Source organism: Drosophila hydei, unplaced genomic scaffold (genome assembly GCF_003285905.1).
Source record: "Drosophila hydei strain 15085-1641.00,03,60 unplaced genomic scaffold, DhydRS2 tig00000149-arrow-pilon, whole genome shotgun sequence".
NCBI lineage: Eukaryota > Metazoa > Arthropoda > Insecta > Diptera > Drosophilidae > Drosophila > Drosophila hydei.
This window is the reverse complement of record NW_022045678.1, coordinates 5,247,573-5,265,359: the sequence shown is the minus strand read 5'-3', so window position 1 is coordinate 5,265,359 and position 17,787 is coordinate 5,247,573. Positions and strand designations below refer to the sequence as shown.

The 17,787-nt window shown below is 41.7% G+C and overlaps 2 protein-coding genes across 3 annotated transcripts in view; both read right to left on the bottom strand.

The window, feature by feature from the left end:
• Positions 1-557: 557 nt before the first annotated feature.
• LOC111592640 lies at positions 558-3,805 on the bottom strand. The gene is made up of 3 exons (XM_023304985.2): positions 3,030-3,805; positions 1,069-2,969; positions 558-971 (listed from the first exon to the last, which is right to left on the bottom strand). The coding sequence occupies exons 1-2, from the start codon at positions 3,683-3,685 to the stop codon at positions 1,274-1,276; spliced, it is 2,352 nt and encodes a 783-aa protein (XP_023160753.2). The 5' UTR covers positions 3,686-3,805; the 3' UTR covers positions 558-971; positions 1,069-1,273.
• A 7,159-nt stretch (positions 3,806-10,964) lies between these two features.
• Positions 10,965-17,787, bottom strand: part of LOC111592639 (developmental protein eyes absent) — a 28,804-nt gene continuing 21,981 nt past the window's right edge. For both annotated transcript variants that reach the window (XM_023304984.2, XM_023304983.2), the window contains exons 2-5: positions 16,596-16,642; positions 11,751-13,556; positions 11,437-11,681; positions 10,965-11,376 (exon numbers count right to left, since the gene is read on the bottom strand). In XM_023304984.2, the coding sequence (XP_023160752.2) occupies positions 11,195-11,376; positions 11,437-11,681; positions 11,751-13,556; positions 16,596-16,642 (2,280 nt within the window). In that variant the 3' untranslated portion in view covers positions 10,965-11,194. The remainder of the gene's footprint in view (positions 11,377-11,436; positions 11,682-11,750; positions 13,557-16,595; positions 16,643-17,787) is intronic.

Below are 17,787 nucleotides of genomic sequence, written 5' to 3'. Positions count from 1 at the left end.
TAATTTAAGGTAAATTGAAAGAAAAGGAATATAACAAAATAAAAATTGTATTTGAATACTAAAAAAAAATAAAAAAATTCTTTCTTTCAAACTCATACAATTTAAGGTAAATTGAAAGAAAAGAATATATTTTTGTTCATGGTAACAAAAGATTTATTTATGAATATATATGTATATGTATATAACAAAAATTCAAACCAAGGTCGTCAAAATCAGGGACATCTTTAAACATAGCTCCAAATGAGAGAAATGTTTTCAGATTTATTTGATGTTATTCCCCATTTTTTGCTGTGTTTTCGACCCACTTGCCCAGCAGCTACTTGGAGCTGCAGTCGCAGTCGCCATCGTAGTAGTTGTAGTTGTAGTTGCAGTTGAAGTACGCCCACCTGGCCAAAAACCCCCCCACACACACATGCAGTGAGTGTGTCCAGTTAACATAGGCAAAGCCACAGCAGACGCACAGAACCTGGAACCGGGAACACAGAGACCAGATACCTTAAAGGTGCAACAGCATTTGCATTTATTTACATTTCGAATAGTGTGGCTAAAAGGCGCATGATTAAGCAATAAATTCACACGAACTTGGGCAAGCGTCGCTTGTGGGTGTTTGTTAGCGGTTCCTGCTCGACTACTACTACTATTATTATAATTATTTATTATTTATTATTGTACTTGAATATTTGTATTTTCAATTGATTTCGCATGTCAGCAAAAGCGGAAGCTCTTCAGAAACAGTGCGACAAACACACTTCAAAGGAAAGTCCATCGGAATATGTTGGTTGACTGCACGTTCAAATTGTTGGCGACAACAGGTGTGTCCAGCAAGAAATGCCTAGTCATAGCTGCTTAGGGCTGTCAAGTACTTGCAATGAGATGTAATCAGAAAGCAGACAGAGAGAAAGGGGCCGCCCCTTTCTCTGTGTTGATCAAATTACCAAACAAGTTTTAGTAGAGCTAATTAATTTAGAATCCTGTTGAAACAAGAAAAAAAATTAACATGAATTTGGAACTCTTTGATATATTCCGGATATATTTTGGTAGCTTGTTAGAGCCAAACAGTTAACATACCAAGTGGAGTGAACAATTTTGTTAGCACAATGAGTCCTCGGATCAAAAACAAATATGAAGACTTCTGAATCGCTATATACCCTGTAAGCTATGTCTACTCTCCGTTGCCATTACAATCTTCATATTTTATATTCACTTAATTCTCTAACTATAATAGTCTGCATACCCTTATCCTATATAAAATCTGTATAACCAACGTACTATTTTACATTTCCTTTTGCTTCTGAAAATAGTAATATCGATTCTCGGGACCCGGTAAATAGAGATGCTCGCGGATCTCTTGCAAGTTGAATGTATTCGAGTTGTAGACGAATGAACGTTCGCTGTGATGCGAGGATATCACAGATTCTTGTTCGACGGGTTGGACGACACTTGCCTTCCTGACACCAAACATGGCCCAAATATCATATTCTTCCTCCTGCTCTTCGCCTACTCGCTCCTCAGCAACGACCGGCTCACTGGACGATTCGGCTGGACGATTCAAAATACACTCATCACGCTTCGCCATTTCGTATTCTATTTTCGTTAAAATGGGATGCCGAAGTCCGGCTAAGAACTTCAACATGCTCTCCTCCGTTTGTGTCTCATCCCCCAAATACGTATGCTGGAGCTCGAAGTTATTGCGGCGCACAATAATATCTGCCTCAAACTCCTGTTCCTCACTCAAACAGCAGGCGCGGCAATCGAAATGAATAACCTTATGATTCGTCTGTAGAGCGCAGATCAGGACATTTCCCGTACTCGAATTAAGCTTAGTGGCCGCCATATCCACACTACGCAACGGCGTATGATTGCGTAACAGACTGCTAAGGATGGTTGCTAACCGGGTCGAACTAGTCTCAATGCCATTAATATTCAGTTCCTGTACATGCTTGGTACCAATGATGTCACCGACGAGCAAGGACAGCCCAACATCGCTGATTGGATTGTGAGCTAAGCCCAAGTACTCCAAAGGACTGCCATCGGGATACCCAATTGCATTATACTTGAGCGCTTGGCCAATAGCCACTAGACTAGTCCGCTCTAGCCTATTGTACTCTAGCTCGAGCGCCTTGAGCATACGCGGCCGTTCTAGTAGCATTTCGAGCGCCACATTACAATTATCATTGAGCTGATCGTACCCAAAGTCCAGGACTTCCAGCGAATCCAGCTGTTTGAGCACTCGCGCCAATATCAACAGCTTAATGTGATCCATCCGACTGTTCCTCAAGCGAAATATTTTTAGCTGTGGCAACTGTTGCAGACCCTTGCTCAGATAGACCATGTCATCGTAGGAGAAATTCATATGTCGCTTATGGTAGGTGCGATCCATCTCGGGGCCGAGAAACTCTATGGTCAGCGAGACGAGATGTATGAAAAAGCGCACAAAGCTGAGATTAATGTGATGGCAATGCTTGGCTGGATAATCATAGCGCTTAAAGCGTCGCAGCAGCTTCTCCTTGTTTCGTCCATCCGCCTTTTTGTCCTCGCCATCTTCCGGCTCTGGGGGCACATCCATATTGAAAATATCATCGACGGGTTGTTTGACCTTCTTCTTTTTCTTTTTAGACTTTGGCGGCGGGTCGGGCTTTCTTCGTAAAAGCACGCGTTGTCGTTTGCGACGTTCGTGCTCGGCCATCGCCTCCGCGCGCAACTCGCGTAGCTGCTGCCGTGCCGCGTTACGTGCCGCGCGCGCTTGTCGTCGCTTTATATCCAACTCCGTAACCGACTTTGTTTTCCGCATATCAGATTCAGAATCCAAGTTTTTTGATTGCTTTTCATCCAGCTTAACGGCTTCAGCGATGTGCACTGTGGGATCTTCATGCTTTTTTTTAGGTGGTTGCTCTAGCAGCGCCGCTGCCGCTGCCGCTGCCGCCTCCTCCTCCTCTTCTCCCTCCTCCTCGCCGCTCTCCGATGTGTCCCTAGAACGAATGTTTAATACACAACCCTACTTCCACCCTACTTAAAAGGCATCGTCTTACCTCTCGTCGCTGGATATATCGGATAAGCCACCCTCGTCGGATGTCACATCCAGCTCCGATTCGCTTTCGACGAAGTGTAGAAAGGCATCGTCTGTAAGTGATTGCAAATGTTTGATGTGAAGAGTTCGCACAAAAGGCTGCACTAATTGGCCCAGCTTTGCCATCTTCACCTCCGGCCAATAGGCGGCCGGACAAGCTTCGACCAGTTCTACATACTTGAGGCTCACGCCTGCGCCTTTCCAGTCATATTCGTCAATCTTCTTGAGGGACAGTGCCTTGTTCGAGCTCTTTGCGAGCACTACACGACGCCAGAATCGCAAGTCTTCTACGAAGTAACAATCCTGCAGCGGCATATTAACGTCCAAGGCATCGTAGAAAATGCGCATCTTTAATGGATCCTGTCTTACTACCGGGGGAATATAGCGACAGCCCAGTTTAGCCAGCGCTCGCACAGAAAGATCAGACAAAGTGCCCAGGCGTTCCTTCTCGATGAATGCCTCCGTGTAGATCAGACGTTTGCGCTCGCTGTACAGCCGTCGCGTGGCCATCGAAGGATTGTATAGCTCATATTCCACCAGCAGGTCCGGCTCATTGGGTATGGCAAAAGTGTTTAGATTCGCCGGTGGCAACACATCCGCATCGTCTTCATCATCCATTTTCGTATTGATTTTTGCCTTACGTTAATTTTTGTCTGTTAAATTAGAGTGTATGATTGAGTGAAGTAAGCGTAACTAATTTCATATCTGTGCTAAATAAGACTAATCGAAGTTTAAGTCAAAGCTGCGCTGTATTATTGATCAGAACAATGAGATGAGCTGATTAGGCCTGGCCATCTGTCTATCCGCCTGCATGCACGAGTCGATGCTATCAACCAGAGACTTACAACTTAAATAAGTACAAATATATATAAAATAATAAATAAATATATTTAGAAGCTAAAACTTACATTTTCGATATCTTCGTCTTCATTCAGTGCAGTGCTCGCGGTGTCTGCCAGTCGGAATCTTCCGGCTAGAGCAGTTTTGCTGTGCCTTCTTTTAAGCTCATAACCAAAAGAACTTGAGTTCCTGTTCTTAACATTATAAAAACTTACATTGTAAATGACTTCATTGCTTGGTCTGGCGGATAACATCTTTATTGGATTTTAAATGATTGGACCCAATGGCGCTTGGCGCTTGGCGCTTGGCGCCTAAGCCCAAACCCAAACTCAAGGCTGACCTCGAGTCAGCTTCAAGCAACAACAACAATATTAACATCAGCATCAACATTAACAACAACGACAACGACGCATTGTTTCCAACACTGGCTCGTGGCCAGGCCTCTCTCTTACTCTCTCTTCCCTACACACTGTCTCTCGCTCTCTCTTTCTTTGTGTCGAGTGCAGTTGATGATGATGACTTAATCGCTGATCTGAGTTTCGCATAGGTGGGCGTTATAGTGATTTATTATGCCGCTTGGACACGCACTATAAAAGCGGACTGGTTTAACAACAAAAAATAAAAAGCAGGTATCAAAAACGATCTATGCTGCATCGAATTGCCAATGCTCTAAGATCTGAGTTCGTAACATATAAACAGTAAGCCTACAAATAAACTTATAAAATGAAATACATATATGTAAATAATATAACTAATTTACCTATCACAAAACACCCATTAGCCTAAGTAAACTATATCTCTGCATGTCAGGCCACATGAGACTTATGAAGGTATCATATTAGTAACTTTATTTACTTACAACCAGGTTGCAAAGTTATACATCTGCCTGAGTAGTTGTGAAGTCAAAGATATTAGCAACTGTAAGGCAAATATAGCATGGAAATATAAGACCTTCATTAACTCTTTAAGTGGTTCAGACAAAATAACTTTATTCCAATAACTGGCTGCAAGTATAACATGGGATTTACGATATAGAATGTATATATACCTAACTCAATACATTACTTCCAGCTCTTACAAGGTGGTTGCAAATCTAATATGCAACTACCTAGCAAATGACACTTTATGAGCCACACAATCAGAATAGGCCCATATAAGCTTTGACTACTTTATGTAGATCTGAAGTACACTTAAAGTCGAACTAATAGAGCTTAAGGGTTGTTTAATAGCATACTTCTTACGTTTATAACCAGGCTGCACATTTTAACATGCAAGTGAGTAGCTCTTGGCAGTGTATAAGCAGCATATTGCAGCATAAAATGATACGAGGTCTGCATAAAACAAAAACGAAACTAGTTAAATGTGCGACGTTTTAACTTGCTTCGCTTTGAGCTACTTTACTTTGCCTGCCCTACTGCTTTAATTTCTCGCTCGGTTTGTGGCCTTTTGATTGCTACTGGGTGGGTGGCAAGGCGACAACAACTACGCCACCTACCGCCTCCCCACTCAACACTCCCCACTCCCCGCTCGCTGACGAGGCTTGGCTTGCTATCTGTGTGCTCGCCCGGGCGCAGGTATAAGTAACGCCGAGCCTTAAAATGATATATCACAGATGGCGGGGACGCAGCTGTGCGCCAGTTTTCGAGCCGCTTAGCGCTGCAATGCCATAATCATCATCATCTTTCTCATAAAAGAAAGAGAGCGAGCACGAGCGCCAACCATTTATTTATGCACTTGACTTGCGAACCGCGCCCCATGCCATCCCTCAGGGCAGCTCCAAAGAGGGGCTGGATCATTTGCAGAGGGCAGCCCCTAATGAGCATATCATATTTCACACACATGTCTGCGCCGTTGCGCTGCGCTGCGCTGCTTAGGCTGTCAACACCTCAGCAACAGCCATTGTCACCTTCGAGCATCTAGTGAACATGCCACATTCTACTGCACTTATGCATCAACTATAACGCAGACCAAAACTTTTACTTGCATGCAACACAGTCATCAAATGGCAAGTAAATAAATGCTAACCTGTCTCAATCAAAACTTGCGGGCAGCTCTCAGCAGGAAAAGTTTTTCCTGTGCCACAATAACTTATTTAAGTAGGTGGCAAGAAGTTCTATGTATTACAAGCTATATGTAAGCTTCTTGAAAAGCATTAAGTTGTGCGAGTACTTCAATGCAGGTGCTTGCAGGAGCGAAAGAAAAAGTTAAATGAGTGATAAAAGTTGATGTCTGTAGGTTACACGGCACTTGCATATTTATTAACTGATTTAACATGAAGACGAAGTCAAGAGCGCCAAATGGGATAGTAGATTCTCGGCGCATATATACGACTACCATGTTAATATGTATTCCATGGCAGTTGCTTTAAGATTGGGCTTAACTAGGTATTAAATACAAATAACACTGCTCAGCTGTCAACAGTATTACATTAGGTATATCCTTATATAGGGATCTGTATATTATGCTATATGCTCCAGTCTATGCTTCCCCGAAGCTAAGTTTTGCTTACTTCATGAGCATGAGTTTAGAGCATGTCTATTAAAAATAGCCTCGAAAAGCATCTCAAGAGTTACGCAACAGTTGTGTCATGTGCGATTAGGCCAACCTCAACTTAGTTGGCCTTGAAACGAAGTCATAACCAGCATAATTGACGTAAATGAGGCTTTCCCAAGAACACAGATATGCTCCAGTCAGATAGTTGGCAGACAATTGGTCTGTAATTGGGGCCAAATCATTAGGCACGCAAGCAATTAGACTGGTTGTTAAATGAGCGAAAGACTTATAGACTCTCAGGTGAAGCTGAAGATGCTATACATTTACACATTATATATATATAGTCTAGTGTTGGTAATTATCCATAAAGCGAGCAGTGTAAAGGTGCAAAACTGAAGTACTGGAACTGAGGCCTCAACGAGACTTCAATAAGCCCAGCCAAATTGTTGTAATGAAATGCGAAATGTGCACTGTAAAAAATGATGCAATAGTATTTAGCTAGAATTAAGATTCCGTGTAAAATTATTGCTGAATGCTAAGCATATTTAAAAAATAAAAAAATAATATATATTTAAAAGTAAACAGTAAATTTATAAATATTCATTTATTGGAAACATCATTAAAGCGAAAAATGCACTGTCAGAAATTGTGGTACATTCTAGAAGATATAATAATTTAAATTGACAATTCGAATTAAGTTTTTGCATAATTTAAAGGCAATGAAAGCAGCTCAAAATTTTCAATTGCCAGTGAAACAATTTACAGTGTATATCATAATGCCACGCGCAACATGTTGACAGCAGGCCCTAAATGCAAGTAAGACTTGGCCGGCAACAGCAGCAGCAGCAGCGGCATCAAAGCGCTCTTAGCCAGAAAGACACGCACATTAATTATGTTAATTGAACTGTAGCACACGCTCAGAACGAGAGAGACGGGCAGAGAGAGAGGGAGTGTGAGAGAGGGGATAGTAAGAAAGAGAGTGAGAGTGAGTGTGGGCGCAGGCAACAGGCAACAGGCAACAGGCAACAGGCATAACTCATAATGCCATTTCCGTATGAACTCTCAAGTCAGCCCAGACATAACTCAACTAGAACTCATGGCTAGACTTCATTAAAACTTGTGTTGCGTTTTGTCTTAGTCGTTGTTATTGTTGTAGCCAAAAGGAAACAGGACCAAGTCAGAAGAGGAGGCTGACCAACTGACAGGCGGGCTGCAGAGAGCACAGCAACCAGACAAACTGCAGCCGCGCCTAATGACCACAAAAATAGCCAAATGCAGTTTAATTTATGACCCAACGCCAACGACTTGCGCTGTGAGAGCATTGCAAAGCCCTCGATGCGAGGGCCGCTCCAGATGTTGTCAAAATTTAAATTGATCATAAATGGCATTACCGAAGTTCGAGAAGTCGAAGACATCAATTCATCAATTTTGAACAAACTTTCAAATTTATTTCAAGTTTTAATTATGTATTCATAAAATGTATAATGTATTGAAAGAAAGGCAATTCGTTAAAATATGTTTTTGAAATTAAATAAATTCAATCAAACTTTATCAATAATTTTAACAAATATATAGTATTAAAAAAGATAAATAAATTTTGACCCTTTGCAAGGCACAAAAAAAGTCTGCTTTTAGATGGTCTGATATACCCATTTTAATTTATTTTTAAAGTTTGATTGATTCAGATTGATCGAAAATGTATGCTTGACACGGAGTTCAAGCTAGTCCACCTAGATCAGTTTAAATTTGTTCCTTATTTAAGTGATAGTTATATATAAATTTATATTATAAATATTTTTAAGAAAAAGTATGTGGCAGGCAGAAGTAGTCTTCTTATCCGTCAGCCTGTCCATATGAACATAAGATACAAAAGCTTAAGACTTGAAAGCACAATTCATAAACATTTTTGATTTTGAATAAAAAATTTAAATAAAAACATATCTTAAGTAGTTGAGACTTGTGATATGGCAAATTTAAATACTGGAGCTGGATGCGAATTTTATTAAAATTTTATTAAGGAGGCTCACTTTAAACAAAAGTTACTTGTTCGACGTCCACTGCAACTGCAGGTTATTTTGCTCTCCCTCTGCTGGAGTTGTCTAACTGATTTATGCATACTAATAGCTGCTCAGCTTTAAGGGTGTTGTTCTTGTCTTAACAACTAATTTGTAAATTTCCTGGTAAACAGTGCAGCAATTGGCTACGTTTCCTTTTAGCCTTCTGTTCGAAGTAAAATTCCTTTAGATTTTCAACCAAATCAAGCATTAGACAATTTAATTGCGCAAACAGTTTGCGCAATACCTAAGAGCTGATTGCATAAAATAACAAAATTCAAGCCTTAAGTGTTGAGGTTGAAATGAAAAATAAAGTGAATATAAAGACAAAGTAAATAAATGCAGAATACATATACTTTTCACTGCGAGAAACAAATATAGCACATATAGATATATATATTTAGATTGAGGGCAGTTCAAGGCCAGCTGTAATCAAGCAATAGCAAGCAACTCGCCCAGATCCTGCCTTCTTCCTCCTGCTTTCCGCCTCCTGCCTCCTGCACCGCGAACAATGCATAATTACTGATAATGATTTGTGCATTGTTAACGTTGAGGTCTATTGTTCTGGTTTGGGAGGGAAGAACTATGAAGGGCCGCTCTATGGAATGCGAATGAGCATGAGAATTGGGGCTGCTTGGCCAACTCCTGCGCAATGGATTGCCTCGTCAGTGGAGCTTAGTTATGAGATGGGATTCAATGGGTTCTGCAAGCAGTTCTTGCACGCAGGGCATACAACATGTTGTCTTGTTGTTTTTTATACGGCTTTCAGCAGGCGTCGACGATAAAATAATAAAAATTGATTTGAGCGATGGCGATAAAATTTTACAACAGAACGCGTCATGCGAAATTTATCATTATCCAACACGAGCGCATCCTCATTTATAGCTGCAACTCCCCACCCCAATGGATGTGCCTTTTACACAGATTACAAATCATAGTTAACGACTTCTTCGGCTGGACGCACGACTCAGCAACAGATTTCGTCAGGTAGAGGCCTACAGATAAGTCTCAGGCGTTGGGGCTGCAACGCTTTTCAATTAAACTCTCTCGATGTTGTTTTTCACACCTTGCAACAAGTTCCTCCGCCGCATGCGAGGCTAACTAATTGAGCTGTGAGATTCCAATTAGTAATTGGGCGGAGCAAAGTCTTGGAAAATTTCTTGCAATTTTAATTTGTGGTGTATTTAAGGTCGTTTCTGTCCTTTAATTTTTGCTAAGCGTTAGCAAGATTGCGTACTCAAATGCTATTAAAAAATACTTATTGGTATTAAAAAAAAACCGATGCGGTCACACTCAGCAAATAATTCCCATTATTTGAAGATAGGCAAAACACTTTGAGTTCGGTTTCGAAACGAACACAATACAATTAAGATACATTTAGTAAACCATTCAGCAAACAACTGACAGCTCCAGCCATATTTATATGCACTAATATTTAGTTATTTAAACTACATTTCCATTTTTTTATTACAAACACACAAAACCATCAGCCTACTTCTAAGTTGCATTAATCGTGGTATTTTTTAAAGCTTTTGTAAAAAATCCCCAATCAGCCACATTTTTTTTTGCCTTCTCTCACAAAATCGCACTCATTTTGCTTCGCACTTGGCAATATTCTATATATGTGTGTATTTAGACGCTTTTGATATTTATTTATAAAATTATAGTTAATTTGACGTACTTTTACAACACAGATTTATATAAACGCTCACATATCTATACACAGGCGTATGTATGTACACAGCAGCCGTTATTCACGCTCCATTTGCCGTTTTGCGTTTCATTTTACAATATTAAGCATTATTGATGCTAATGCTGCAGTGCATTCCTTGGACTCAACTGGGCTACCGTTAATTTGAACAGAGTGGCAGCTCACTGCATATTTTTGGATTTGTCAGCTGGGTTTCGAACCAATAAAGCAGGCCAAGCAGTGCAAAGTGATAGTAGACAAAAGCTGGCTGCTGCAAAAATTGCCTAAAACGCGCGTAAATTTGAAGTAATTCAAATTTAAATTAAATTAGGTTTAAATTAAAGAGAAACGCCATTTGTTGTTTTTAATACAGTGCGTTGTTGCTTTTATTTGTTTTTATATTTTAAATATAGTTTTAATATATGCAGCTATCATAGTTATTTAAAATTTGAATACTACGTTGTTTAATTTTAAGTTTTTTCTTTGATTTTTAAACTAAAAACCGTTAACTACTTATTAATTTTTGTTGTGTTTGCTCCGGCTTTGATCTCCTCTCTTGTTCTCCATCTTCGCTGCTCTCTCCCTCTTCACTCCCACACATTTCTCTTCTCATCTGCCATTCCATTGTTTGTCTACGCTAATGTGCTAGATACGTATATATATATATATATGTATATATATATATATATAGTTATTTATAGGGTATTTCGTCGTCTGGACAAAGTTAGTCATTAATTTACAATACATTTAATTATAAAATTAAACAATTTCCCGTGTTGCTGCTTGAAAAATTGTTGTGTTGATTAAATTTAAAAAATCTATATAATACAATAAAAAGTCTTGGCATTAATGAATAATTGGTTTGTTAACAAAATAATTAAATTATTTTGCGCTGGTTTACAGTTTTGTCTCACACACATATACATAAATAAATTAAAGTACTTTCTTTCCATTTTCTTTTTGTTTTCTTTTTTTTTGTACTCAAAACTGCACGAGAAACGCACGCGAAACGCTAGCGATTTGTGCGCGTTTGCAAACGCCATAAGCCTTTCATAAGAAGCCCATGTCGAGGGCCGTGTAAAGAGCACGTATATCGCTGTGAGCGGAGATGCGCCAGAAGGGAAAGTTCATAGCTTTGGCGGCAGACTCCTCCTCGGCGCCATCCCCAATGACCACGTAGGTGCTCTTTCTTCCGAAACGCGTGACAATGCGCTCATAGCAGGTCTCCTGGCCTAAAAGTGAATTGGAATTTGAATCGAGCAACTCCCCTGGGCCACTTCCACTGGACTTACCGATCTTGTGTGCACTGTAGATGTTCTCAATGTTGAATATGCTGCCCAGGTTAAAGAGCAAAACCTTGGCCAGCGCCGGCGCCAGCTGCGTGGAGGTGACCAGAACATTGATGCAGTTCTCGCGCTGGGCAATCATGCTGAGACACTTGAGTGAAAGCGTGGCCCAGTTATCGGTGGCCACCTCGATCTCCGAGCGTATCTGCAGCCAAGCATCACGCTTCCCAGGGCCCAAAAGGGTGCCCACGCTGAAAGAGGAGTAAGATAGTGGCATAAGTAAAAGCTTCCCTGCAGAGTGCCCGATCTTTGATACTCACTTGCCCCTGTAGCTGTTGTAGATGTCTTTGATCTTGCGGTAGCGAAAGGCCAGCTTGCGCATCCAATCGACGCCGCCGCGCACGCCGGTGGGCAGGCAGAGATTGGGCGGAGCACCGGGCGGGGTCCCAGTGTGGAAGCCGTCTGTGGCAAAGTTGTAGCTACTCAAGTCCTGGCCATTGTCATCGGAGCTAACATCGTCGATGTGCACTTGGTCGCACTCCTCGATCTCGTTGAAAAAGAAATGCGTGTCGGCCATGTTGAACACCATCTCCTCCATGCGGAACGCAATAGTCATCAGTGTGCTGTGGTCTTTGGTGTAGCGGTTCGCGTAGCTGCCCGAGAGCAGGGTGTGAAAGATGATCAGCGTTTCATCCAAATCCCAGATGAACACACGCTCCGGCGGCTTCACTGCTTCGCTGTTGCCCGTATCCGAGGCGGTGCTGCGTGTCGGACTTGGCTGCTGATGACGCCGACCACGCGCTCGCCCTGTTTTGCCAGTGGGCGTGGATTTGGATGCGGATGTGGAGCCGACACTGCTGCCGCCGCTGGAGTTGAGCGTTGCAGCTGCTGCAGCAGACGCACCGCCGACCACGCCCACTCCAATGCCCACGCCCGCATTGGGCGACATTGAGATAGGCAGCGGGGAGTGCGGCGACTGATTGGCCACATGCACAGGCGTCGTTGAGTGCGTATCAGTCGGACTCTCGGACAGATTCGACGAGGCAGTGGCCACATGGAACCCATGACTGGCACTCGAGCTGGGCGAGCTGACCGCATACGGCGAGTAGTTGGCCGGGTTATAATAATTGCCATACTGCTCGTTGTAGTACCCCCCGTAATCCTGCTGCCCGAAGTTGTTGTAGCCCGCATACGGATTGCTATAAAGCTGCGCATTGTTGTTGGCCTGGCCGCCGTTGCCAGCGCTCGCATAGCTGGGCGTCAGATAGGCCGCGGCTGCTGCTGCTGCCGCTGCACTCGGCTCCATTTTGGCGCTGCGCGCAGCTGCCGCTGCTGTGGTTGCCGCCGCATACGGCGTGCCGTAGCCGGAGTAGAAAGGCGGCGGCGTGTACTGCTGCATGCTGTTGTAGTAGTAGTAGTCGTGCTTGCTGTCGTAGACAGCGGCTGCGGCGGCTGCTGCCGCTGAGCTGTTCACTGCAGCCGCCGCTGCTGCTGCGCTGCTCTCGGCGCAGCCGTAGAGATTGGCAGCAGCAGCTGCTGCCGCAGCAGCCGCGGCAGCCGACTGTCCATTGTCCAGCGTATGCAGCTGATTCGGACTGCGCGACTCGGACTTGACGGGCGCTGATTCGTGCGTCCAGTGGGACATGCCCACCACGCCCACCTCCTCGCTGCTGGGCTGCTGATATGTGGAGAAGCTGCTGCTGGCCGATTGAGCAAAGCTGGAGGCCAGACTGCAGCTGCTCGGGTTTGGATTTGGATTTGGATTTGGATTTGGATTGTTGTTGCTGTTGCTGTTGCTGTTGCTATTGTTGTTGTTGTTGTTGTTGCTGGTGTTGCTGTTGCTGTTGTTGCTGGCGTAGTGCCCAATCGTTGGCTGCAGCGGCTGGATTTGAGGCGGCAGAATGCCTAGGGGACTGCATTGACCCGCCACGCCCACGCCCACGCCCACGCTAATGCCAACGCCCACGCTGGCGCCGGCACTGCTGGGCCCATTGCTGGTGGCCAACACGGCGTTTGAGTGGGCTTGTTGCTGCTGCTGTTGTTGTTGCTGATGTTGTTGTTGCTGTTGCTGCTGCTGCTGTTGTTGCTGTTGTTGTTGCTGTTGCAGTTGTTGGCTTTGGCAGAGACTACAATAAATACAAATGATAGCGGAGTTAGTTAAAGTTTTTGAAGCAAACGAAAAATAACATTTTGGCTGATTGACGCTGAATGATTGAGCTGCGCATTGATTGAAGACTAGAGCACAGCTTAAGCTGTAACACCTAGCTGAATACTTGGTCAACATTGCAGTCATTAAAAGTATGCAAAGTCAGATTAGCTCAAAGATTGATATTGATTGACTGACTGAAGACTGATAGGTCCTATAAGACATGTGTTAGATGTTCTATATGGTAATTGCTTTGTATAATCAGTCATCAGCTTAAGTTGTTAAGATTGATGATTGTTGATTGATTGAAGATTGATGCCTAGCTCAAGCTGTAAGAGCTAAAAATCTGAAATGTTCATATAACTTAGCTGCTCTTCTTTAGGTAACAGCTAAGACGTAGGCGTGCTGAGAGGCGTTGCTCGTAGTTTATACAAAATCTAAAGACTTGACCTTAATTCATTCTCTTGAGGCTAGACTTCAATATTTGTCTTAAGCCTTCTCTTTTTCTATTCTGTCTTTATAAAGGTTAGCGCGTCTCATGAATGTATTCCCTTCCTAATCCTTAAGCCAACCGCCGACTGGAGCTGACTCAAAAACAAAACACAGAGTCCGATAGAGAGAAGGCGAAACATAAACGTTTTGCTCGTTAAGTAAACTCATAAAATAATTTCCAATAATCTTTAAACAGCCATAAAATTAACGGCACGTTGTCGTTGTTATTGTCGTCGTCTGCTTGGAAGCCCCCGACAAAAAAGAAGAAAAAGTCAAGTGTGTCGCCTGCGCGCTCTTCAAAATCTTGTCAAGTGTTATAAATATTTTTCTACGCTAAACAGAAAACCAAAAAAAAAAAAGGAAATCATTTGAAAGGCCTTCTCGTAGCCACTTGAGTGGCTCGCCATACGAATAATTCCCAATTCCAATTCCAATTCCCTTACCCATTCCAGGTCCCTTTCCCAAACCCATTCCAATGGCAGCATGTGCGTGCAACAACAGTCCCGTTAAGGCGTTAGCATGTGTGCCACAAATGTTGGATCTGCTTCAGCCTCGGCTTCGGCTTCCACTTTGACTTCGACTGTAGCTCAACAATTGCCAAACAAATTAAGTAGACTAATTCCGAAAGAGAGACGAGTTCAATAAAAACACAACTCCAATAGCAAAGCAAAGCAAATCGAATAAATTAAATTGAAAGCAATGAAAAATGAGAAATCACTTAAATAATCTCACAATTGCTGGTTTGGTAATTCAATCCTTCCTCCGTTCCGCAATTAAATTAAAGTAAAAAGAACTCCCTCAAAAATATGACTTGTCTGTGCGTGATTTATTCGAGTTTATACTCTTTAATTTATGGACGGTTCTAGGTAAGACTAAATGGCTGTCAATAATGTTCTCAGTAGAAAAATTCTTATAATAAATTTATATTTCATTTCAATTCATTTCGTAAGTTCAATATTTATTTAATCCAAATTCATTTTCGAATACATATAAAACTATTTTACAGTAGAAAAATTATTTATCAAATCAAATCAATTTCGACTTTTTCCGGCTGCTAAATTTCCCAAGCCAATAATAATAATTTCACTTATTTTTAAATTCCTTGTGGAATACCCCGCTGCAAACCAGGCATTCGACTACATTAGGCTTGGTGGCCTTAAATTGAGTATTTTGTTTCACTTTCCCCTTTTGAAGAAAATGTTTTTCTCGTAGCAATTTTTCATCTTTTATGCGCTCCAATCAAATTTGTCTTAATTTTAAGACTAGATAGGTAAAATGAAGTGCCCCATTTCCCTGAGAATTTGACACCTAAAAACTGGGAATATCCAAAAATGGGGATTCAACAGAAAGGGACAGCAGCACAAAGTCGCGTGCGCTGCAGCAGGCCATTCAAAATATTTATACAAAATGATTTGTATTTTAAGTTGTTTCTTGAATAAATGAGCGAATGGAAAATGTGGCTAAGCAGTTGCCACCGAGCACCTACAACAAAAGGAGCTGCATTTAATAGGCCCTAAAAGCAACCAGCTAAGCCGCCCTAAGCCCCTTAAGTAGCTGGGCATGGTCCGGTCGCTCTCGCCCCCTTTTGCTGCCAGCCAAGTGTTAAGTGCTCTGACGCTCTCTCTCAATATATATTTATATATATATATATATATATATATATATATATATATTTTTTTTTTCAATTCAGGCATGCGAGAAATTCCTTGAATTCTCGAACTGCTTTTGAACGGCGCATGTGTTTGAGGGCGCTCCTAAAGATCTTAAGGGTCACATGCAAAATGCAAAGCAATTGAAATTTGTCGCATTTCGTGGACACTTGTTGAGCGGCAAGTGTGAAGAGGACTCTTAGAGAAAATATGGTAGATAACTGTTACAAATTGTCTACGCTTACAGCTGCAACCAGCGTCTTTAACACATGCTTCGACCAGCAGGTACTATGTGGATCGAAGCTGTGAAAATCTATGCTCTTAGTGGATTCGATATAGAAATAGCAAATTCACATATCAAGTGAATTTCAAACAAAAAATGTTTAACAAAAAATATTATCAGTGGCATTGATCCACTTTACAAAGGAATTCTATAAGAGAGATTAGGACTCTGCAGGAAATCTTAAGAATGTTTCAACAAAATGTATTTACATTAGATTTCTTTAAAATTGTAGCTAATTAAGTCATTCATTAATTTTCGCTCTGCCTTACCACTTTTAGAGTGTAACATCTTCTTACAAATCCAATTAAAAACTTACAGAGTTTTGTATTCGCCTTATAGCTTCAGCTTTATGTTAGTTTTGTGATGAGATAGTGCCCATATTGTTCATCGATTTTAGTTTGTATGTATAGTCAAAGCATAAATTAAATAAATTAAAAAATATTTCCACTCATATTCCACACAAGCGAGTGGAAGTGAACACAGCTTTCGCCAGAATCGCGACTTTTTTCTTAAGCTCAGCTCTTAGAGCCCTTGCTAGGCCATCAATCATTCAATCATTCAAGCAATAATTATTCACAAATACATATAAGCTTACCGATTGCGTTCATGTGTATCCGTGTGCTCTGTTTTGGGACGCTTAACCTATAAGTAAGGAGAGAGAGAGACAGAAAGATGGAAATGAAATAAAATATATAAGATATATATAAAAGACACAAGGATTATCTGTACTTGGTTGGCATATATTATTATACAAGAGTCTCGAGCGATTTGGCCGTTGTTTATAAACAATGCCATTTGCTCCAACACCTCGTCGTGGTGGTTCCGCTGAGGCAGGCGTTTTCGTCGCCAAAAGCTCACTTTTGCGACGCAATGCAAGCAAAGTAAGACAAAAAAAATAAAAAACAATAAAAAACGAAAATAATAAAAATAAAACAGGGGGAAAAAACAGCACATTTTACATAATTTGCATTCAGCATTCGCTGCGCCAGCGAATTTAACGTGCGTGGGAATATTTTTGACCGGCTTTTCGATGGGTTGACAGCGCTCCCAATCTCGGCGCCATTGCCCAATTGCCCAATTGGGGGGCCATGTGACGAATGGCCAACAAATTGCCACGGAGGGTGCGCCCAGCAGGTGGCCCCAAATGGCTCCAGCGAGCTAACGATAGAAGCGGCAGAAGTCAAGCTAAGCCGCTGAACGAAATGTCAGTTAATTGAGACAGGCCAGCTATAACATTAGCCAACCGATGATGACAAGAGACCAAGAGGCAAAGGATTAAAGATACAATAAGCGATTCTAGAGCAAGAAAGAAACTGCAGAGATGAGCGCTAAAGACAGCAGAACCCCAAGATTTCTATTCCAATGACAATTTTTGCTTGCATTGGAAATGTTGACAAGAATCGAAAAAAAATTAAATGAAATAGGTATTCAGAGACTTAGAAGGTGTACAAAGTAGAAAATTGGAAACTAAATAGTTGAGGAGTGATGTAAAAAATCAAAAAAAAAAGATCGTAAAGTATATATAATGATCAGAAGAGATAGAAGACAGGACAGAATTGTCCAAGGCCTACGACCTTGAGGCAAAGATTTTAAGCTAATGCCGTAGTTATCACTAAGCCTAGATCCCAGGTGCAAAGAGCCAGAGAGGCGAAAAATGACAGAGCAAAGAATTTACAAGAAAAGTATTAGTATGAAAGAGTCTAAAAAGCATTAAAAGTTATTTTTAAGAGCGGAAAAATGAATACTATGTAGAAGTCTGCACAAAGATAGCTCGCAAAGTGGTTTTA